This window comes from Phacochoerus africanus, chromosome 2 (assembly GCF_016906955.1).
Source record: "Phacochoerus africanus isolate WHEZ1 chromosome 2, ROS_Pafr_v1, whole genome shotgun sequence".
Taxonomy (NCBI): domain Eukaryota; kingdom Metazoa; phylum Chordata; class Mammalia; order Artiodactyla; family Suidae; genus Phacochoerus; species Phacochoerus africanus.
The window spans coordinates 271,663,728-271,687,067 of NC_062545.1; the positions used below are offsets into that span (position 1 = coordinate 271,663,728).

Sequence of the window (23,340 nt, forward strand, 5' to 3'; positions counted from 1 at the left end):
AAAAGCCCTCTCATCCCCCAGCCCCTCCCTGCCCTCCTGGCAGCAGCCCGGGTGCCCACGGCGGCAGACACTTGGTGCTTGTTCTGGGAGCCCAGACCTGGAGTCCCTGCTCTCTGGGAACCCAGACCCAAGCTGGGGCGGGTGGAGAAGGGATGCCAACCCCCCCCCCCATAGCACCCCACCCAGGGCAGCACCCACACCTACCCTGAGCCTGCCCCGGGGGCGGGGTGGTGGGGCACTTCCACTCTCAGGAGCACCTCACAGTTTGGGCTCCCGAGGCTGGCGTCCTGCAGTGGGTCCTGCCATGGCCAAGGCCACACCCTAGGCCAACAGAGCCATGCAGGATGGAAAGGAAGGTTGCAGGCAGCCTGGAGGACCAGCCTCCTTGGATCACCCACCTGCTCCACGTCCCCGACCCTCCGGCCCAGACAGAGGAGCCAGACCACGTGGAACAGATCCCAGACATGGTCTGGCGGCTTCACCTGTGAACCTCCGTCTCTGCCTCTCTGTACTGGGGACAATTAGCTTCCCCCTCGTACAGTTGTTGTCATCAGGCCTGGCACAGAGGTGGCTGATCTATGACAGTGATTTTGTAAACGCTAACCTTCATCCCCTCCCGCTTAGTCACCCGGCCGACTTCCCAGCAGCACCCGCGCCTCCACACTCTTCTTTTCATCCCGGCCCCGCCCACTGGAGCCTGGGGCCTGGGAACCTGGGGCCTGGCCATCTGTCACAACTGCTCCCAGGTCGCAGGGGTGCCTCCCCCGCGCTGCAGTGCCCAGGGGCCGTCTCAGCCCAATGTGCGGAGCCCTGAGGCTGGACCAGGGACCAGGGCCCTCTGCCTCGGCACCCACACTGGCAGGTGCCTGCCACAGGCCTGGCCCCTTATCTGAGAAACCACCACCCACTTTCCCCTTGGCGCCCAGAATGAAGTCAGATCTTGAGATGCCCAGGCAGAGCCCGCTGCCTGAGCTCTTCCTCCACGACCAGCCTGCCAGCCGGCACCACCACCCAGCCCCTCCCACCAGCCACCCGCAGGCAGGGGCTGGGGGCAGAGCCCAGCCCGAGATCCACATCCTCTGTCACCCAGCTCAGGCCCAACCCAAATGGTGGGGGGGGGCAGGTCAAGGTCAAGGTCAAGGGAGGGTGTTGGGGGCTCCATTGTGCTGGCCAAGAAAAGTTTCATGTTACCCTCATTCATTCATTCAGCAACCGCAGGGCACTGGGTGTTCAGGAGTGAGACAAATCCGGTCCCTATTGTCTAATGAGGGAGACAGATGTCAGCAAAACCTGCATGGGGCATGGCAAGTCCCCGGCTGGGAGCAGCAGAAGAACCCACAGGAGGGGTGGCCAACCCAGCCTGAAGAGTCAGAGGGCTTCCAGGAGGAGGTGGCTCCTGAGACATGAAGAGGGGCTGGCTTGGTGAGAAGGAGGCCTGGGCAGGAAGAGCGTGCCAAGCAGAAAGCCCAGGAGACGCGCAGATTTAGACATGCAAGAAAACATTAATCCGTTCCACAAATATTTATGAGTACCTTCCTGTGTCAAGAAGGGCACTTTCACAGATCAGAGCAGTGTCAAGGTTCTGGAGTTCGATCTCAGTTCCAATGCTAACCCCATGGACTGTCACTGACTGTAGGACTTTGGGCGTCTGGCTGAATCCTCTCTGAACTGCAGCTTCCTGGGCTGTAAAATGGGAGAAACAGCAGTCTCCACCTGGCCAGGGTGTCGGAAGGACTCAATGAAATGAGTAAAGCCACAGAGCCTGAGCAGATGGGGGCTCATATTATCCATGCTGATGACTGACTAACTGAAAGGTGAGTGTTGGGGGCCAGGGGAAGAGTGGTCTGGTGGGCAGTGAGGGCTTTCGCAAGCTCAGGGGTCCCACAGCGTGTCCACCTGTGCTGTGGGCAGTTTTCTGTGATGTGTTTCATGCCAGGAAATGGGGACCAGAAAAGTGGAACCAAGACAGCTGCTACCAGGACTCTCAGTGGGCCCCTCAGAGGATGGGAAGGCGACACGCTTGTGGTCCAGTTTTTCCAGGCCCTTGTCCCTCAGAGATGAACTTAGAAAGGGGAAGTAGACAGAGAAACATCAATGAAGGTTCTGAAAGCCAACATCCAACAAACCGCAAGCCACCAAACCTTGGCAGACCACAGCCCCTCTGTGCCACAGCACTGCAGCGGGGGGCGAGTTCCTCGTCTCTCTGAGCCCCTGCTTCCCACAGGTAGCATCACCAGGTGGACAAGGCTAAGGCTGAGGCTAGATGGGAAAGTGCAGCAAACTCCATCCGGGTGGGACCACAATGTCTGGCTTTCCTGGTATCTTGTATTTATACCATGCTCTCTCTTATCTTTTTTCTTGTCTTATTGCATTGACTAAGCCATTCAGATCAATGCTAATGGAAACACTTCTATGGTTTCAACATCGAGTTTGCTCGGTCTTGGTCAATATGTGACGAATGACCCTGTTAAGGGCTGAGTACCAGGTAAGGACGGCTAAGAGGAGGGAGAACTCAGCGCATCTCCCAAAACAAAAGAGTTGGTTAATTCCCAGGGAAAAGGGATGCCATGGACACCCAGCCCCAGCCATGCCCCAGCCCAAATGGAGCCTGTTCTCCAGTGACCCACCCACGGCAACAGAACTCGAGAAGGGGCTTTCTATCCCAGATGCCCGCTGTGGGACAGGAGACCCTATGGAGTAGGGAGCTCCCTGTCACTGGAGGTGTGCAAGCAGAAGCTGGATGGCCAATGGGCAAGGAGGCTGTGGGGAAGAGTCTGTCCCAGGAGGGAGGTTAGCAGCAAAAACACAAACTTTGGGACCCGAGAGACCCAGTTCTGCTGCTGACCATGACCTGCCCAAGCCTTAGTTTCTTTATCCATAAAATGGGGATAAAAATAGCATGCACCCCAAAGAGTCTCTGTGAGGACTAAATAAGACAATGTGTGAGACATGTCTGGCATCCTGCCCAACTTTGGTAAGAGCCCGATAAATGCCAGCTGCTGTTCTAATAAGAACCAATCACTAATAAATGCCAGTTACAGTGGCCAAACCCTAACAGAAAGAGGACTAAATACGGACACACAAATCTTGCACATTTCATTAGCTGAGTGCCCTCTGAGACCGTCCTTTTCACGAAGTTCAAGTCAGCCTCCTTCTCAAGCTGCCTCAGGATCCAGACTGCCCATCGAACTATCTGCCCATCTCTCTCCCTCTCCCTCTCACCCCCTCCCTCCACCCCTCCTTCCCTCCCTCCCTCCCTCCCTCCCCCTCTCATGCCCACGCTGCTGCCCATCTCTCTATCCATCCCTCGCCCCCTCTCTCATACACACCCTGCTGCCTGCAGCGCTGGCTCCCTGTGTCCTGAAGTAAGTGGGGTGAGGGCAGGGGGAGGGTGAAGCAAAGGCAGACAGGCCCAGGAAGGGAGGAAGAAGGAAGATGAGCCACTATGAAAATTCACTCATTGCGCTTGCTGCTGGGCCAGAAGGAAACCCAATCCTGGGCTGGAAGGCCAGGGACCCTCAGCACGGAGAGGCTTTATGCAGATAGTAGATGGAAAGTTTATTCAAATAACAAGGCTCCTGGGGCCTGGCCCCCTGAGCCAGCAGAGGACACAGGCCCTGCCCCCTCCTTGGGTCACCAGCTGCTGGTCTCCTCCGGCTCCAGAGGAAGCCAGAAGGGGAGGTACGAGAACCAATCCCCTAGGAGGCGTGCCAGCCTCCCCTTCCTGGTTCCTGGTGCCCTCATGCCCTCCACCTGTGCATCACGGGAAACTCCGCTCTCAGCCGACAGGCCCACGTTCCATGTCTGCTTCTCTGGCGGGGGGAGAGGAGGGTCGTCCCTTGAGGGTGAGTGGGGACTGTCTCCCCTGGCAGGGATGACAGATTCCAAGCATGGATTCCAGGCAGTGATACAGGGCTCAGGGCGCTGGGCCCTCGCACTAGACCCTCAAGGCCTTGGGACTGTGACTGTCCCTGGCCACACCCCCTATTCAGGGCAGAACCCTCGTTAGTCATCGGCACAACTTGGCTTTAACAATTAACCGTTTAGTATCCGTTTCTCCCCTGAGGACAGGGACCCTGTCTCATTTATAACCTCTCCCCGCACCAAACACAGGACCAAGCACATAAAAATTTGACCCTGGCTAACAGAGCAATTATGCCAGAGGGCCTTGATTCCATCTCTCAGGCATCTTCAGGCACAGCAAGAGGTTGGGGTTTTCCAGAAAGGCCAGCCTGGGCCTGGGGACAGACCCTTCCCAGCCCCAGAGCCAGTGTTTGCCAGGGACTCTCCAATCCCAGGAGGGTACTTCCTATACAGGTCAGGCTGGGCCAGCTCAAGGTCAGCCCAAGGTCATGCATCAGCAGGAGTAAAGCTCACCCCCCCCCCACTCAGGACCCAGGAGGGTACTTCCTATACAGGTCAGGCTGGGTCTGGAGCCAGCCAGACCAGTCCAAGTTCACGCATCAGCAGCAGAAAAGGTCACCACTCCCATGACAAAAACCTGAGCAGTCATCTAAGCTCGGATCCTTGGTTTCCTCTCTGGCAGATTCTGTCAAACGATACAACACCTGCAAAGACCTGGGAAATCGGAGCTGAGCCGGCTCTGCATTTGAGCCGGGGTGGCAGGCGGAGGTGTCTACAGGACTCGCGCCTGGGCAGGCATGTCACCCTGCTTCTGTGGCCACCGCCCCCCCCCATCAGAAGACAATCCCAGCCCCACAGCGGGACAGATGTGCTGCCATTTTGGCAAAATGACCACCAGGAGTTCCCACTGTGGTGCAGCAGGTTAAGGATCTGGCATTATCTCTGTGGCGGCTTGGGTTGCTGCTGTGGCTTGGGTTTGATCCCTGGCCAGGGAACTTCCACATGCCGCAGGTGCAGCCCAAAAAACCCAAACAACAACAACTAAACCCCAAAGTGCGCATGGTGGGGGGAGGGCACTGCTATCACAGCCAGCAAGAACCATGGCAAAACCACCAATTTCTGGGAAGTTCTGGTTCCCCCAAATACCTGCCCTCTCCCAGCTCTGGACCTTCTGTCTGTGACTCTCCCCTTCCAAGGGTGTCACCCAGACATCCCCTTCTTCTCCAACAAGGCTTCCCTGATCCTCCAAGTGTGGGTCACCCCTGCTCCCTGGACTCCCAAAGATGCCCTTAGCCCCCACCTGGATGAGGGTTCCCCGCTGGGCCTGTCCTCCCAGAAAGGCGTCCTTGGGAGGACAAGGACCATGGCTGCCTCCCCGGTACCCCAAGTCCAACACCTGGCACTAAGCAGGGTCTCAAACAACAGTGGGATCGATGGATTAATCCCTGTGGAAATGATTAGGGCTGTCAAAGCAACAGTGAGAAACGGAAACAACCCATGAGCCCAGCCATAGAGGTCTGGCTGAGCAAGTTAAAAGGTAGGCTAGGAGTTCCTTGGTGGCTCAGTGGCTTAAGGATCAGGTGTGGTCCCAAAAAGCAAAAAAAAAAAAAAAAAAAAAAAGCAAAAACAAACAAAACAAAACAGGCAAGCTACTGTGGCCATGATGGAATTTATTTTTAGGGCCGCTCTGGCAGCATATGGAGGTTCCCAGGCTAGGGGTCAAATTGGAGCTACAGCTGCTGTCTACATACAGCCACACCAGATCTGAACCACATCTGTGACCTACACCACAGCTCATGGCAACGCCAGATCCTTAACCCACTGAGCAAGGCCAGGGATCGAACCCACAACCTCATGGTTCCCAGTCGCATTCATTTCCACTGAGCGATGATGAGAACTCCATGGTGGAATATTCTGTAGCCATTCTACAGGCTGCAGGGGGATGAGCTAGATGCAGGTGTCCATAGCCCACTCTAGATTCATGCATCAGGAAAACTTCTGGAAGTCATTTCTGGGTGGTAGGATTATTGGCAATTTTCATTTTATTCTTGTTATTTCTCTTTATTTTCCAATTTTTCTTTGATTTTATTGTTTATGTAATAACAACAATAAAAAGGGAAGCTCAGAGATGAAAGGTCATGCCTCCAAAGGTGGAGGGCCTGACCTTTGGCGTGGGCTGGCAGGTGGGAGCCACTGCAGGTCTGAGAGGGAGGTCAGAGCTCCTGGCCGATCCGTGACCTAACACCATCCTGTCCCTCAAGTCCAGCCTCAAGTCCAGCCTTCCCTCCTCTGAGAAGGAAGCCCTGACCTTGGTGCGGGCGCTGGACCCCGAGGGCAGACACTCTCAGCTCTGAGGGTTCACCACTCTCAGCTCTGAGGGTGCCAGGCACCAGGTGTGGCTTTGGTCATAAAGCCCACAACACTCTAGGAGGTTACAGATGGGGAAACAGAGGCACAGAGGGCTGAGGTCACGATAAAGACAGGCAGAGAGGGGTGGACCGGGAGTTTGGCCGTAGCAGAAGCAAACTCCTGCATTTGGAGCGGATCAGCAATGAGACCCTGCTGTAGAGCACAGGGAACTATATCTAGTCACTTGCGATGAAACATGACGGAGGATAATGTGAGAAAAAGAATATATATGGTATGTGTGACTGTGTCACTCTGCTGAACAGCAGAAATGGACAGAACAATGTAAATCAACTATAATAGAAAAAATAAAAAGCTTAAAAAAAAAAAAAAAAAGACAGAAGGGAAGCCTTGAGCACTGCAGAAAGGGCTCCTCAAGCTCAGCCTTCTGTCTCACACACCTCAGCAGCCTCTGTCCAGCGCTAAGCACCCAGGGAGCCTGGGGCCACGTCCTGGGCAGAGCAGTGAGTGGGACATCTAAGGGCTGGAGGACTGGGTGGGTCACAGACTTGCCCAGTTGGACGGGAACCCACCCACCCCTCACTGCCCACCTACACCTGCCGCCACTGCCTAGCCCAGAGAGACTCCAGTGCCCACGACCTCTGGCCTGAACCTCCACAGTCTCATCCATCCATGGCCACAGGGGTTTCCCAGGCTGGGCAGAATAAGTGCCCAATTAATGTTTGTTGTTATAGTAGCAGAGGTAAAACCCTCTTTCTTCTTTTTTTTTTTTTTTTTAGCGGGGGAGAGCCGAGCATGTGCAAGTTCCCCAGCCAGGGATCAGGGATCCCACCCACGCTACAGCAGAGACCTGAGCCACTGCAGTGACAATGCCCGATCCTTAACCCACGGTGCCACAGTGGGAACTCCAAAACCCTCTTTCTAAATTCCAGCCGGGGAGTGTGGATGACAAAGGGCCCCAGTCCCCGACTGCCTTCCCTGGCCCTCAGGCTGCACCAGGTGGGGCTCTTGCCCCCACCCCACCCCCCAGCCTTTGGCCACAGTCCCCGTGGCTCCCCTCCATGGACAGGCGAAGTCTGAGCTAGGCCACTCCCCCCATCTGCCTGTACCCCAACTCTGGTGGCCAAAATCCATCCTGTCCTTCGAGACCCAGCTTAACAACCTCCTCCAACATGCACTTCCAGAACATTCCCTGCCCTCTCCTTTTCTCCAAGCCCACCTGTGCTTTTTTTTTTTTTTTTTTGCTATTTCTTTGGGCCGCTTCTGTGGCATATGGAGGCTCCCAGGCTAGGGGTCTCATCGGAGCTGTAGCCACAGGCCTACGCCAGAGCCACAGCAACGCGGGATCCGAGCCACATCTGCAACCTACACCACAGCTCACGGCAACGCCAGATTGTTAACCCACTGAGCAAGGGCAGAGACGGAACCCGCAACCTCATGGTTCCTAGTCGGATTCGTTAACCACTGCGCCACGACAGGAACTCCCCCACCTGTGCTTTCAATCACTTCCTGGGGGCTCCTGTTAGGCCAACGTGGCTCAGATTCTGCAGTCAGACAGATTTCCAATTTTTTATTAAATTGCCCCCAAAATAGGTTCATAAGGCTATTCTTTTTTATTTAACGTATTTACCATGCAAAATAAAAAAGAGAGAGAGAATGAAGAAAAAAATGAAAGACTCCATTACTCTACCAGCCCCCCCAAAATCTCTATGAACATATTGATGAATTTCCCTCCATATTTTTTCTGCACCTGTACAAACCGATATACTTGCAGATATGTATTTCTGAAGAGGCACTGGCTTTTCTTTTTTTCCAGGGCCACAGGTGTGGCGTACAGAAATTCCCAGGCAAGGGGTCAAACCAGAGCTGCAGCTGCCAGCTTACACCACAGCCACAGCCACACTGGACCCTTAACCCACTGGGCGAGGCCAGGGACAGAACCCACATCTTCATAGATACGAGTCAGGTTCGTAACCTGCTGAGCCACAACGGGAACTCCTGGCATTCACTTTCAATGCCTACAGATTACACCACTGAACATGACCTACTAATAGACACTGTTTTGCTTTTTTTTTTTTTTTCCCTGTCTTAACCCAGCTACAATGGGTTCAGGTAAATTCCTAGTGTGGACGGGCCAGGTGGGTTTCATCGGGGGCTTCAGCCACCTTTCTGCCGTTGCTCCTACTGGTGGTGGGAGATGGCGAGGACCACCCCCCACCCCCAGGCAGCCCTTCCCCACCCAATGCTTTCAAAAGACCCAATGCTTTCGTCACAGTGGCCTTGGCACCCCATATCTCTGCCTAGGGACGCACTAAGAAATTCAGGGTTACCAGGCTGGCACTGCAGCTATACAATCCTGGGTTTCAGATGAGAGCCCAGGACCGGGGTGGGGCCGGCCTCTGTGAGCATCCCTCCAGGACAGGTCCCAGCAGGGTCTGAGACACCAAGAGGGGAAGGGACCTGGGCTGCTCAGAGGACCCCAGGCACATTCCTTGGCCACCAGGAGGGCAAACAACAGGCACTGCTGAGAGATCCCGCGGACAGAGCTCCTCCCCCGCCGGGCAAGGGGCCCACGCGAGCTAGCTCTCTAGGAGTGTGTGTGGTCATTTCATCATGACGCGCCCTCTGATAATTAATTAATTAATGACTGGTTGGTAACCTTTTGTTCGATGCGGCTCTCTGAGCCTTGAGCTCTACATGGGCAGAGCCTAGGCGAGCCCGGTTTGAGTGCCAAACACATAGTGGGCCCTCTTGTGCCTGACACACAGTGAGTCAGCAGGGCCTCTGGGACTCAGGTGTCCCGCCCACACCTGTCACACCAGGGCTTGGTCCTGGAGGCCCGGCGCCCAGGACACAGAGATCAGGAATCAGGGGAGGGTCAGCCCGACCGAGAGCAAGTTCCTCAGCCCTGCCTCTCCCGGCCTGACCCTCAGGGCTCAAGGACATGAGCAAAAGATTCAAAGCCAGTGAGTCAGACTGAGAGGAATACACGCCTGGAGGAAGGAAGCTGTGTGCGCGGCTGCACGCGCTCCTGCACGCACTCCGTGCCTGTGGTCTCGGACCGGGATCAGGGGGCGGGGAGGCAGCTCAAATTCTTTCCCGATGGGCAGGGGTAAGTCAGAACCGGTCAGGGCCCTGACCTGCCCGCATGTGCCCCACCCCTCTAGACCCCCCAGCGCACGCTCTGCACCCACCAGACCCCTCCCCCAAACAGCTTTGGGTCCCTACGCAGTGAGATGGAGACCTTACAAGAACATTAACTCATTCACTCAAGGAATCAAAACAAGTTAAACTAACAAATGCTAATTAAGCCATTGATGACTGAGCGTTTACTCTGGGCCCACCTGGTGTGAAACGTTTTTTTTTTTTTTTTTTTTGCTTCCTTTAGGGCCACACCTGCAGCATAGGGAAGTTCCCAGGCTAGGGGCTGAATAGGAGCTGCAGCTGTCAGCCTATGCCATAGGCATGCCAGATCCCAGGCGCGTCTGCCACCTACATTACAGCTCATGGCAACGCCAGATCCTTAACCCACTGAGCGGGGCCAGGGATCAAACCCGTGTCTTCATGGATACTAGTCAGGTTCATTACTGCTGAGCCACAAGAGAAACTCCCTGAAATATGCATAAATATAATGGATAAACACACCAAATGCAGTTTAACCTTCGCATTATAATCATATCAAACATATGATTAAGGGGAGTGGTATTATCATTCCCATTTTACAACTGGTAACTGTCCACAGCAACTGTCCCAGGGCACCTGGCTAGCAGCTGGTGGAGCATCTCTGTCCCTCAAGGCCATACAGTTAGCTTCCTGGGGCTCATATCACAGATGAGAGCCTGGGACCACGACCACGGGAGGTCCCTGGAGGCGGCCACGCAAGTGGGCCCAGGGAAGCGCTTCCTGGCTGCAGGCTTAGTCCATGGGTCCTGCAGGACCCTTCAGGGTCTAGAACTTGACCCAGAGGGCCCTCCAACCTTCCAGAGGCTTTCCTCCAACCCCTTCATTGAACCACAGGGAAACTGCAGCCCAGGGTGGAGGCTGGACCAGCCTCCGCCTACAGAGCTGCACTCTCAGAAGCCACACAGGGGACTCGGGAAGAGGGGAGGGGAGCGGAGGGGCCCCTAATCGCCCAGGAATCTGCTGGGCCCCATCCCCGGGGGCTCCAGGCCAGACAACAGCCCAGCCCCCAGCCTGCCCCAGAAGCAGCTCCTCTCAGATTCTGTCCCAATCTCAACAGGAAAACAGGAAAGCTGAGCCGGGTGGCCCGCTGCGGCCTGACTCAGAGTGGAGGTCTGTCTCCCTGGGGCAGGCAGGCCTGAGAAAGTAACCCTTCTGCCCCAAGAGCGGGCCACGCCTCTGGCCCCAAAGACTCAGGTCAGGGTGAGAGAAAGGGCCCGCTGTGTTCAGCCAATCGGCTCAAATTACAGCCCCTCCCCACCCCAGGCCACCCTCCTCGAGACGGGATCACCCCCAATTTTTTATTTTATTTTTAGGGCTGCACCTGGGGCACATGGAAGTTCCCAGGTTAGGGGTCGAACGGGAGCTGTAGCCACTGGCCACAGCAATGCCAGATCCGAGCTGCATCTGCGACCTACACCACAACTCACTGCCACACCAGATCCTTAACCCACGGGGTGAGGCCAGGGATCGAATCCGCATCCCCGTGGTTACTAGTCAGATTTGTCTCTGCTGAGTCGTGACAGGAACTCCCACCCCCGCCCAGAGACGGGAAGCCTCTTGCCCAAAGCCGCACAGTAAACCGTGCCTGGGCTGAGCAGAGCCTGACGGCTGCCCTCGGCCGCCAGGCTGGGCAGTGATTATCCTGGAGAATCGGGCCTCCCCCGCTCCTTTCCTGGCACTTAAATATGGGGAGGTGGAGGGGAATATAGCTCGGCTTTTTTTAATCCTCCACAACACCTCGCTGTCTGCGTGTGGACAGGCCAGGCTGTCTCCTCAGACACAGACCCATCTGTGAGGCCAGCATAGGCCGCTTCTCCCACGGAGGGCTTGTTTGTTTACTCGGTTTTCCAAATTATAGCCTTTGCAGCCCCACCCGGGGCCAATCGCTCCTTCCTGCCTCGTCTCTGCTGTCTGGGGCGTTCTGGAATGGAAAGGGCTTTGCCCCTCCGTCGTCGGGGCCCTGGGGATAGCCTCACCTCTCCCTGGGTCTCGGTTTACTCGGCAATGAAATGCAGGAGGGGGCTGGTTAGATGACTACAGAAAGTTCCTTCCTGGCGAGGAACGAAGAAGGGTCTGGGCCAGAGAAAGAAAAAGCAGCCTTGGCCCATCAGCAAGCTCCAAACTCAGGCCAAGGGGAGCGGTGGCCGGCGCAGGCCAGACCACATGCAAACCGCGAGCAAACCTTCCATGCCATCCGAGGCTCTGCAGCCCAGCAGGGCCCGGGCTCCCCAGTGCTTCAGCCTGGTTCTCTTTTGTCCCCCTCTCACCCCCTCCAGGGAACCCTTCCAACAAACAAACAAACAATACAAAGAAAAACTGAAAGAGACAGGCAACTCTCATCCCACTCCCCCCCAGACATCCCACCACCCCTGAAATCGCTGGTGGGCTCAGGGGGGCGGGGGGTGGGGAGGACATAGCTCCCCCCAGAACTCTGCTAACATGGAACAGCAGGGTTCCTGTTGTGGCTCAGAGGGTTACCCAAGACAGGAGTTCCCACTGTGGCCCAGCAGTAATGAACCCAACTAGTATCCCTGAGGTTGCGGGTTTGATCCCTGGCCTTGCTCAGTGGGTTAAAGGATCCAGCGTTGCCATGAGCTGTGGTGTAGGTCGCAGACACGGCTTGGATCTGGCGTGGCTGTGGCAAAGGCCGGCAGCTGCAGTTCCAGTTTGACCCCCTGGCCCAGGAACTTCCATATGCTGCAGGTGCGGCCGTAAAAAGAAGAAAAAAAAAAATCAAATGGAATAGCCGCTTACCGAGTAGCTTCCCTGGTCCAGAACTATTGCCACCCAGAAGCTTCACACACACATAGGCAGGGATCACCTTCCAGCTCCCCATTTTACTGCAGGGGATTTTCAGTAAAACTGTAAACGTGTCCGAGGCCGTGGGGCCCTCTGTGGCAGAAGCCGAGTGCCTCCCATTTGAGGCCAGACTCGCTGCTTCTTGGGTTGGGCTGACCAAGTTTATAACCAACGTGCGCTTTGGAAAACATAGAGATGCACTGTCTCTGTAACACGAACTGTATTGCGTCCACCTTGATGGAAGCTTCTTGGAGGGCACAGGAGATTGGGACTCGCTCGTGTCGCCACGACATCCTCAGCACCCAGGCCCAGCACAAGACGGCCGGCAGACTGGGATCTTCCTTCCACAGCGAGATGGCATCATGCAACACATACACTGCTGGGCACCTGCTCTGTGCCTTCGACAGAGCCCAAGGCCCATAGGCTCCCAAGACGTCACGGCCAGGAGGACACGAGAGACTGTGCCGGTGCCCCATTGCACAGATAGGCAAAACGGGGCCAGAGAAGACTTGCTAAAGGTTCCCCTGGCACCAGCCCAGAGACCCTCACTTCCCAGCCTGCACCCGTACAGGTCTCCTGGCAGGCGGGGAGGATTAGAGGCAGTGAATGCACAAGAAGGTGAGTAGCTTCCTGCCCAAGGGATGCCTCTTCTAGAAGATTCTGGCTTAACAAACTTGGCTGGACACAAACAGCTCTGCAGTGTGGGGCATGGGGAGGAGGGACAGCAGCTGCAGCTGGCTTGGCCACAGAAGGGTGGGTGGGAAAGTGGGGTTCACAACTTGCAGACCACAATCATTCTTCCTCTGCTGCTCCGGGATGCCCAGTTACCCACGGGAACCCCTGGCCTGCCCGTGGACCTTGTACCCCGTGCCCTGGCCCACGCCCTGCCCTTCTGATCCCGAGAGGAGGGACTCCCTTGGCCGATGTCCTATCACAGACCATACACGACAGCAATGGCCAGTGGTAACTGCAGTCAGTGCTTCCTTAAACGCAAAGAGCCCTTCCCTTATCGTCTCCCTGATCCCTCACAGCCACCCCGCGCATCTGGGCTACCTTAGGCCCACTCTACAGAGGAGGCACCTGAGGCCCAGAGAAGGGAAGGCACCTGCCACGTGACAGGGCAGTTGTGATAAGATCTCAAAACCAGGTCCCCAGAATCCAGGCCCAGCCCTGTTCCCACTCTGCCCTGGGATGGAAAGGTTCTCCTACTCAGAGCTGCCAGGGTAAGGGAGTGAGTCGCCTGTCATCAGAAGCATGGGAGCAGGGGCTGCAGGGCCACGGGCTACCTCAATCAAACAACCTACAGGGTCCATCAATCCCTTAGGGCCAAGAATAGGCACCATGTCTTCCCAACCTCACCCATCACCAAGGCCTGGTTGCTCCATCACTCCTATATGTATGTCCACGTGTATACACACACACACACGTCCCCTGCCTGTGCCCCATCCACACTGGTTCGGGCCCCTCTCACCACCAGATAAAGTCCCCTCTTCTTTCAGACAAGCTCCTGTGGCTCCCTCACCCACTAAGCTTTCCTGCAGAAATTCTGCCCCCCACGCTGCCCCTGCACACACCCTAAGAACACTTGTCACCCTTCACAGGGACAGCCAGCCAGGCAGTACCCCATGGGCAGGGGCCTGGTAAGAGTTTGTCTATCAGTGTGTCCCGGGTACCTAGCACAGTGCCTGGCACACAGGAGGTGCTCCGTAACTCTTGGTTGAATGAATAACAGAATGACCAAGGGGGGAGTTCCCGCTGTGGTGCAACGCGGTCAGCTGCATCTCTGCAGCGCCAGGATGCAAATTTGATCCCAGGCCTGGCATGGTGGGTTAAAGGAGCCCACGTTGCTGCAGCTGGGATGTCGGTCGAAACTGTGGCTTGGATCTGATCCCTGGCCCAGGAATTCCATATGCCACAGGGAGGCCAAAAAAGAGTGATAACCAAGTGATAAACAACAAAGTCCTACTGTACAGCACAGGGAATTATACGCAATCTCTCGGGACAGATGCTGATGGAAGATAATATAAGAAAAGGAATGTAGGAGTTCCCACTGTGGCACAGCGGAAACGAATCCGACTAGGAACCATGAGGTGGTGGGTTCGATCCCTGGCCTTGCTCAGTGGGTTAAGGATCTGGCGTTGCCATGAGCTGTGGCGTAGGTCGCAGACACGGCTTGGATCTGGCATTGTTGCGGCTCTGGCGTAGGCCGGCAGCTGTAGCTCTGATTGGCCCCCTAGCCTGGGAACCTCCATATGCCACAGGTATGGCCCTCAAAAGACAAAAAACAAAAAAACAAAACAAAAAAGGAATGTATATATATATATATATATATGTACGTATGACTGGGCCACTCTGTTGTACAGCAGAAATCAGCACAACTGGCAAATCAACTATAATTTTAAAAAAAATTCCAGGAAAAAATGACCAAGTATGTTGGGGCCAGAGCTTATCACACCTCTGCAGGGTCTCACAAGCATACAGATGCGGACCCTCTCCCTCAATTTCTAACCTCCAAACCCACCCAGCCCTGCCTTTTGAAGGCACCTAAGCCCACAAGAAAAGTTTTCAGAAGCAGAGAATTGCCATAAGTAGATACTGGTCTTGAGGTCACAGATGGGACAAAAAGGTACACAGAGAGGCATAGCCATTGGTCCAGAGTCACACAGCAAACAGTCAACAGGACCAGCCTTGGAAGTTCCCTTCGTGGCTCAGCAGTTAACCTGACCAGGATCCATGAGGGTGTGGGTTGGATCCCTGGCCTCACTCGGTGGGTTAAGGATCCAGTGTTGCTGTGAGCTGTGGTGTAGGTCTCAGACGTGGCTCGGATCCCATGTTGCTGTGGCTGTGGTCTAGGCCGGCAGCTGTAGCTCCGATTTGACCCCTAGCCTGGGAACCTCCATATGCCACGAGTTCAGCCCCAAAAAGAAAAGAGAAAAAAAAACAAAAACAAAAAAACAGGACCGGGCTTGAGATGCCGATCAAGCAAATAATTCTGGACACATGGCCAGGCAAAGGGGGGTGTGCACCCATCTGTCTTTTGCCCTTTATTCTCTTGGCCCTGCCCAACACCGGGCACAGAGTGGGCAATGCTGTGGACTGGCGCGGCTGTGTGACCACAGCCCATCTCACTACCCTCCTGACCTGCTGACAGCCACAGGTGTCCAAGGCCACAGGCTGGGACTCCTCAACCTGGGGCACGCCAACTTCCCAGAGCATGCGGCAGGGGGCTGGGTGTGCCCAAGGCTGTGGGACAGACAGACGTGGCCCATCTCCCTCCACGAAACGTCAAGCGGAACACCCACCACACACGGTATTCTCATTACTCACCAGCCCTGCGCTGAGTGGTGCTGACACTCTTTCTTGGTTTTTTTTTTGTTTTTTTGGGGGGGGGTTTGGCCACATCCAGGGCATATAAAAGTGACTGGGCCAGGGACCGAAACTGCACCACAGCAGCAGCCCAAGCCACGGCAGGGGGACGGTCCCTCCCGATTTTATACCCTGACAAGCCAGCACTGTCATCCGCTTTTACAGAAGAAAGACACTGAGGCTCAGAGAGGGTGGCCCACCTTCCCCGAAACACTGGTTCATCGAGTAGCAAAGCTCAGACTCCCAGGACAGGTCCCTTCACTTCTATGGGCCACAGGCAGCTCATCTCCAAACCGAGATGGTTGCCAGGAGGTGGCACCAAGTGCCCTGGAGAGATGGGCACTTCCTGTTCTACCAGTTTTAAAAGCTGTGAGATCAGAAGACTGCAGGGTCCGTGACTCAGGCCCTAAGATTCTACCAGGAGAAGGGCATCTCCCCACCCTTGAGGGTTTTAAACGCAGGCATCTGCTTTCATCTTTCCTTCAAACTCTGACCGTCCACCGAGAACCCTTCCTCCTCAGGCGGGGAAGTGGGTGGGGGCGGGGCAGGGGAAGGCAAAGCAGCTCAGGAATTTCTGAGGCCGCAGGAGGATGCTGCGAGGAGACCCGGCTGCAGTGAGTCACGAGCTCTGCCCGCGGAGGAGGAGGGGGCGCCGGCGGGAGGGCAGGACTGGCCAAAGACAGACGGGCGACGGGTGGGAGGGATGCGTGCCACCCGCGGGGCCTCTGACACTCGGCCACTCCGTTCCCACTCCGCTCTTCCTCCTCCCCAGCCCCCTGCGCCCCCCACCCCACCCCCCGCACTGCATCTCTTGGGGGCCTTTTCCACCTGCCACGGACTCGCTCTGCACCCCCCCCCCATTCCCCCATCCCCGCCCCCCAAGGCCGGTAAACCGCTGGGGAGGGAGGAGAGGTGGAAGGTGTGGATTCCAAGAGACAAAGGAGGGCCGGGCACAGAGCAAATGATCAGTTAAACAAGGGCCACGCTACAGGTTAAAGCGGCCCCTCCCTACTGCATCAACCACCATCCTCAGGCAGGGGACAAATCCCAGGACTCCCTGCAGGCTGGGGAAGCCGCAGGACATGGGGTCACGCCCCGTGGTCATCAGTCCGTGTCCCCAGCCATCCCCAGCTGGCGCGCGCGCGCGCGCGCACGGCCCCTTTGAGCCCTCTCCCAAGGAAGGCTGCTCAGAGGTGCTGGAGACTCCCAGGAAGGGGCCTCCCTTGAAATGCCCAGGTTGGGGGGAGCAGCTGGGCTGGAAGGGGGGATAGGGGGCGGGCAGGCCAAGGGGATGAGTCTGTCTTCCGCAGGGAAGCTGACCCGAGCAGGAAAGGAAGCAAACACAGTGACTCAGTTTGCCCCCGAAAACCACCTGTCTGGTCACAGTGGAGGCACAGGGCCACGTCCTGCGTTCCCGGAAAGGCTAGGCAAACGTCGGCGTGGATGGCACGGAGTAGAACAAGACGGAGCCTTCGGGAAGGCTTCCAGGGAGGTTTCAATGACCAGGGAGAGACGTTTATTAGAAATCGTTTATGCCAGAAAGCAAGGCACACATTGAGTCATGGCCTCAGCAAATCTCTAACAATAAACGCGGAAGGGAAATACCGCTGAAGAATAAAGTTGTGGCGGGATGGTGGTGAGTGATTCCCAGTTTTGTCTCTAAAACGTCATTCCTTAGGCGGCAGGGAGGGAGGCCTGTGGCCCAGTTTGGGTTTAGAAAGGTCTCTTTGGCAGCGTGTGTGGGAAGGATGGAGGGGGAGGTGGGAGGCGTCAGGCCCCAGCAGCGGGAAAGGAACAGACTGGAGCTGGATGGAGGAGAGGGCAGGGGCAACGACGGCAAAAAAAAAAAAAAAAAGCCAGCAAAAGCAGTTATGTAAGATGACGCGAGAGCAGGGCAGAGTCCCCAGACACTTCACACCCCACCTCCCAGGGGCTGATCCAGACCTCAGCTAAGGGAGCAGCAGAAGGGGGGGGGGGGCGGGGCACTGCTTCCGGCCAGCCTGGTCTCCCTGAGAAGCTCAGGGCAGCATCTAGGACATCCCAGACTCGGGTTGCGGGGGGATGAGGGGGGGTGTCAAACGTGGACACCTCCATGCTTAAGCTCCTGAGACCCACGACCAGTGCCCCAAAGAGGAAAGGCAGGTTTTTAAAATCAATTTGGAGAAAGGCATGAATTATTTTCTTCGATAATCTCTAAAACTACCCCTTTTCTCATATCTGATTGTCAGAAAGGGTGATAATACGCAGTACTGAAGTCCCATATACTGTCAGCAGAGAGTGTCAAATGACACTCAGAGGCTCTGTGTCAATGCATCAAAACATGACCCGGGGAGCTTCTGCTGTGGCACAACGGGATTGGCGGCATCTTGGGAGCGCTGGGACAGAGGCTGGATCCCGGCCTGGCACAGTGGGTTAAGGATCCCACTGCACCTCAGATCTGGATCTGATCCCTGGCCCAGGGATTCCACGTGCTTCGAGGTGGCCAAAAAACAGGGGAAAAAAAAGGTCCCAGGAGTTCCATCTTGAGGCCTCTGGGATACTGGAAGCTGGTGCTGGGAGAGGTGCAAGGATTATGCACAAAACACTGGGGACAGCCCAACAGCAGTGATCAGAGATCTGGGTAAATAAGCTGCACCCGACACAGAAAGAAGCCCACCAACAGAAGAAGGAGGCCAACTCATGTGCTAACATGGAAAGATATTCACGATTCACTGAGTGAAAAAAAGTCAAACCACAGGAACCCACCATGCGACCCCTTTTTATAAACAGAGCTAAATGTGTATGTACACAGAAATGTCCGTTTGGAGGAGTTCCCGCGGTGGCGCAGTGGTTAACGAACCCGACTAGCATCCGTGAGGATGCGGATTTGATCCCCGGCCCCACTCCGTGGATTAAGGATCTGGTGTTGCCATGAGCTGTGGTGTAGGTCGCAGAGGCTGCTCGGATCTGGTGTGGTTGTGGCTCTGGTGTAGGCTGGCGGCTACAGCTCCGATCGGACCCCTAGCCTGGGAACCTCCATATGTCATGGGTGTGGCCCTAAAAAGACAAAAAGAGACAAGAAAGAAAGAGAGAGAGAGAGAGGAAGGAAGGAAGGGAGGAAGAAATGTACGTTTGGAAAGAGTGACACACCAATCTGGAGTGATTTCTTCTGGGGAGTGGGATTGAAGGGAGGGAAGATGGACGAGCTTTCATTTCTTATTTTACACTCCCAAACTGCTGGTGTGTGCCTTTCTTTTGCAATCAACAACATGAGCAGCGGTTGCCTAGAGTAGGGAAGGATCGGGAGAAGCGGGGGGTGACTGCTCCTGGGTGGGTAGAGAGTTTCCTTTATGGGTGGCGAGATGTTCTAAAATTGATTGTGGGCATGGTTGCACAACTCTGCAAATACACAAAAAGCCATCCAAGGGGACACTTGAAGTGGGTTGAACTAGTTGGCAGGTGAATGATGTTTCAATAAAGCTGCTGTTTTAAAAAAAAGAATTAGCAAAGGGAAAGGGGAGGCTGGCAGAAGGGAAGAGCCCAGGCCCCGGCAAACTTTGGCACCAGCCCTCCCAGGTCATAAAACTTAGGGCACTCTGTGTATGTGTGTTGAGGGGGGAGTTCCTCGGGCCCCCACAATTTCATCCTGGTCAACACACTTTCTGGAGCAACCACTGAGTTCTTCAAGGCTGTCCTTGAGGCAGAATCCCACCACGCCCGCCTCTGCCCCCAGGCAGGGTCACATTTCCTGCCAAGGGCACAGCACCCAGCCCCTGACTTGCACACCCTGAGCAACAGTGATCTCACGCCCTCACTTGCTCCATCTGGGTTTATGTGGCTCAAACCATGTGCACTGACATGGGCTACCAGACACTTCTCCTCTTGTCCTTGTCCTGGCCTCTGTGCCAGGTAGAAGATGTGAGTTGGCCTGATTCCCCACCCCCATAGGGGTCCCCCATCAGGGCCCTCTGGACCCACTCCAGAGAGCCCACATCCGTCTCACACAAACGCCAGCACAGAAGGTAATCGAGGGTTCGAAAAACCCAGGTGGGTTCTCGCATCCGGGGAAACCAGCATCCACCCTGAGCCCAGGGACTGGACAAGCCTCGGAGAAACAGGACCGAAACCGCAGTTACAACTGCTCCCTTCCATCTCCAAATGCCCGGCCACTCTCAATGACAGCGAGTAAGGACAGTCTCTACAATAATGACAACTGTTTGTGACATACCGACTATGCCCCAGCACTGGGCCAAGTGCCTTAGCTCGCGTTATCTCACTCCCATTTTACAGGTAAGAAAACGGAGATTCAGATGCTGGCCCCAGGTCGTGCCTGCTGACATGCTGTGGTGTCAAGGATGGGACCCTAAACTGGCACAAATCTGAGACAATAACTAGGGAAAATTGGGGACTGTTAGGCCCTCAGAAGCTGAAAGAACGTCGGGCATCAGGGAGCGCATGCCTTGGGTGACAGCTAGGGAAACTGAGACCCCGAAAGAGTAAGTGGCTGCCCGAGGTCATGCAGGCCCCCTGGCTCCCAGGCCAGGCCTCTTCCTTGGCACAGGAGAGAATCATCCCGCCACCAGCCCCACGGGGCCGCTGGTGTGAGCACAAGTCTCTGCTTGCCAGGGGCTTTGAAATCCCAGGATGAAAGGCGCCGTGACAGCAAAACAGCGCCATGGGCAGGAGCGCGCCTGACCCCTGCCAGGACTTGCAGCCTGGCACTCACCTGCTCACCTGCTGGGGGCGGGAGCAAAGCTCCAAGAGCCACCCAGGCCAAGCATTGAACCCTAACAGCTCAGAGCCCAGGCAGGGATGGTCTAAGGGCTGACTTCTCTGCTGGGGCAGCTCTGGGTCGGGAGGACTCTGGAATTTTAACTGTCCTGCCTGAAAGTTCAGCTGCTTGGTGGCTCGGGCTGTTCCGTGGGTGGGGTGAGGAGGGCGCCTGGATCACTGGAGGTGGCAAAGGCATGCCCTCACACCCCTCCAATTTCCTCCGGAGGGCTGGAGGCCTGATGGCTTCCTCCCGTGTCACCCCACCCCGTACTCCAGGAGCCCCCTCAGGTGAGCCTGGACCAGGAATTTGAGGCATTTGAAGAGGGTTATTAATAGCCCTGAAGTGTTGAGAAGAAAAAGGCCAGCAGGCCCTGAGCGAGCACCGCCCTCTCCCACCCAGCCTGGCATCCACAAAACAAACCCAACCCTGTCCAGGAGAGGACACTTCACCTTTTGTGGCCTCAGTCTCCTCCCCTGTAAAATGGCAGCTCTCAGCCCAGGAGGCGGGAAGAGGGGGAGAGCCAGAGCTGGGTGTGGGGGCAGGAAAAACCCCACTGAAGAAGGCGCCGCGCACCCCACCCAGGAGGAGTGAGGGGCCCCGACAGGAGGTCGTGAATGGATGGACTGTTACAGAGCCCCAGGAGGCTGCCACCGACAGGGAGGGGACAGGAAGACTCCGCCCCGGCCTTCCTCCTCCCAGAGTCCAGGCTGATCCTACAAGCCAGTGTTCCAGGACTTAACCCCCTGCTGGTCTGATGCCGGAGAGGGTCTGACTCATTTCTCCATCACCCTCACGCCTGGGCCTGGGCCCAGCCCCAGGCCTGGCACAAAGGGGGCTCTCAGACCGTGGGCCCAGGACCACGGTCCCAGGATAAACCTTCCCCAGCACCTCCTTCGTGCCTAGCCAGTGTGGGAACCCAGTGTTTAGGGACCTCTGGTTCCTGTTCTCAAGGGGTATGAGTGGGCAGAAGACAGCTGCTGAAACTCTGCGGGACTGCAGGACACATCATGATAAGTAGGTGGACACAGGGCTCTGAGTCCACCGGACCAGGAAGTGCAAATTTAGCAAAGACGAAAGCCTCCTCTTTCCGGAGGCTGCCAGGCCCCATTCCTGCATGGACCAGTGCACCAGGGCCTGCGAATTAGCTCACCTAAGTCTCTTAATAAGGAGGACCTGTGCTAAGCAAGCTCTGTGAATTATTAGCTCACTTAATTAAGTCTTTTAACCAGGAGGGAAGGGATTCACCCCAGTTTGAAGAGGAGGAAGCTGAGGGGCTGGATATCAAGAGACCATATCAAGCTACCATGGCTGGGTAACATGCTGAGGTGCCACCCAGGCGGGCTCACCCAGAACTGAGTGAAACCCTCTCTCTCCGTTTCCCAGGGCGTTGGGAGAGAACGAACCCAGGACCCTGCTGCAGTCCCTGGGAGTGGGGAGGGGGCAGCTGCCCTTCTCAGGAGGGGCCTCTGTGCCCGGCTGGGAGCAGGAGTGGCTGAAGGAGAGGGCTGAGGAGGCTGGGCTCTGGCCTCGACCAGCCCCTGAACTAGCTGCCAGCAGAAGCAGCACCCTACTGGGCTGGAGCCAGAGGACAGGGGGTCCCACCCACCCCGCCCAGGCCCACTCCCCAGGCTCAGTCTCAGGCCTTGATGAGCCAAGTCCCTGGAAGCCTTGGCCACGTGTACCGGGGCTGGGGCCGGGGCCTGCGGAGGACCGGGGCTGCTAGGGAAGGTCAGGACACGCTGGCCAAGTGGGCCTGGACCGCTTCCGGGCAGGGATACCCAAGGTGAAGGGGGCTGCGACCCTTTCCATCGCTTGATTCGGGTAGTGCACTGGAGGATCTGATGAGCTCCAAGGGTGGGGAAGGTGTGCGAGCCTCCCAGGAGGGGGAAGGGCGCTCAGACGTAGAAGAAACAGGCTTGGACAACAGTCACTCCCGCCCCTGCCCGGAGCCAGACTCCCAGGAGACCCCAGCCGGCTGGTCGGGATGGGGGCGTGGCCGAGGACGCCCCGCCGGACCCACCAAGTGCGCGGCGCGGCGCGGGACTCACCTGCGATGTGCTGGCGCCGGGCGTCGTCCAGGTGCGTGGACAGCACGTCCCCCATGGTGAAGAAGAACCGCGGCCGGATCCGGCCACCGCCTGCCGCTACCCGCGCTGCTCAGACGGACGCCGCTGGCGCCATGGAGCCGGCCCGCCCAGCTCCCGCCGCTCCCGCCGCCCGTGACTGCGGCCTCCACTCCTCGCGCGCTCCGGTTCCTGCAGGTCCGTTCCCGCAGCGTCGGTTCCCGGGCCGCCTCCGCCTCGCGCCCCAGCCAGCGGCTCAACAGCCCCGCTGCGCCCCGCCCCGCCCCACCAGGCCCCGCCCCCCGATCCGAGCCCCGCCCCCTCCTTGGTGGCGGGCGAGCGGGCGGGGCAGGGGGCCGGGGATGCCGGGACCGCCTGCAAGACAGAGACAAAGGGAAGGTCGGAGAAAGGCAGCCCGAGGAGTGACGCAGAGCGAGACACGCTGAACCCTAACTGAAACCCAGAAAGAGATGGGGCTGGTGGGGGCATTTGAAAGAACGGGGGCGCCTGGGGGTGTCCAGCCTGAGTGTCACTCTCTCCTCCACCCGCACGGGAAGAGATCGGGCCGAGGAGAATGGAGAGGACCGGTAGGCGACGCCTAGGGCCAGGGCTCTAGCCCCTGCTCCCCTAACGGGGCTCCCCTGCCCCCAGCCTCGCCCGCCGCCGCCCGCTCTCAGGAAGTTCCCTGGCCTTGATCCGACCTGCCCTTGAAGGTGTGCCTGTCTTGCACAATAGTACAGGGAAAGGGGAGGTGGCAGGGAGGGCTCCACCCCAAAGGCACCCGAGGTCCCAGAGCCTGGCAGACGTTCCTCAAGCTTAGCATATGGGACAGGGCAAGTCGGCAATGGAAAAAACAATAGCACTTTACGGTTTGTGAAAGACTCAGCTTCCAAGCTCACGGACCAGCATGGACTTTGAGTACAGAGCCTGCGGGGCTGGGCTTGA

At 56.8% G+C, this 23,340-nt stretch overlaps 1 protein-coding gene across 1 annotated transcript in view; it reads right to left on the minus strand.

Annotated features, from left to right (window-relative positions):
• NIBAN2 (niban apoptosis regulator 2) overlaps positions 1-22,647 on the minus strand; it is a 57,165-nt gene extending 34,518 nt beyond the window's left edge. The window contains exon 1 of the mRNA XM_047768458.1: positions 22,381-22,647. Coding sequence (XP_047624414.1) covers positions 22,381-22,435 — 55 coding nt within the window. The 5' untranslated portion in view covers positions 22,436-22,647. The remainder of the gene's footprint in view (positions 1-22,380) is intronic.
• Positions 22,648-23,340: the final 693 nt, after the last annotated feature.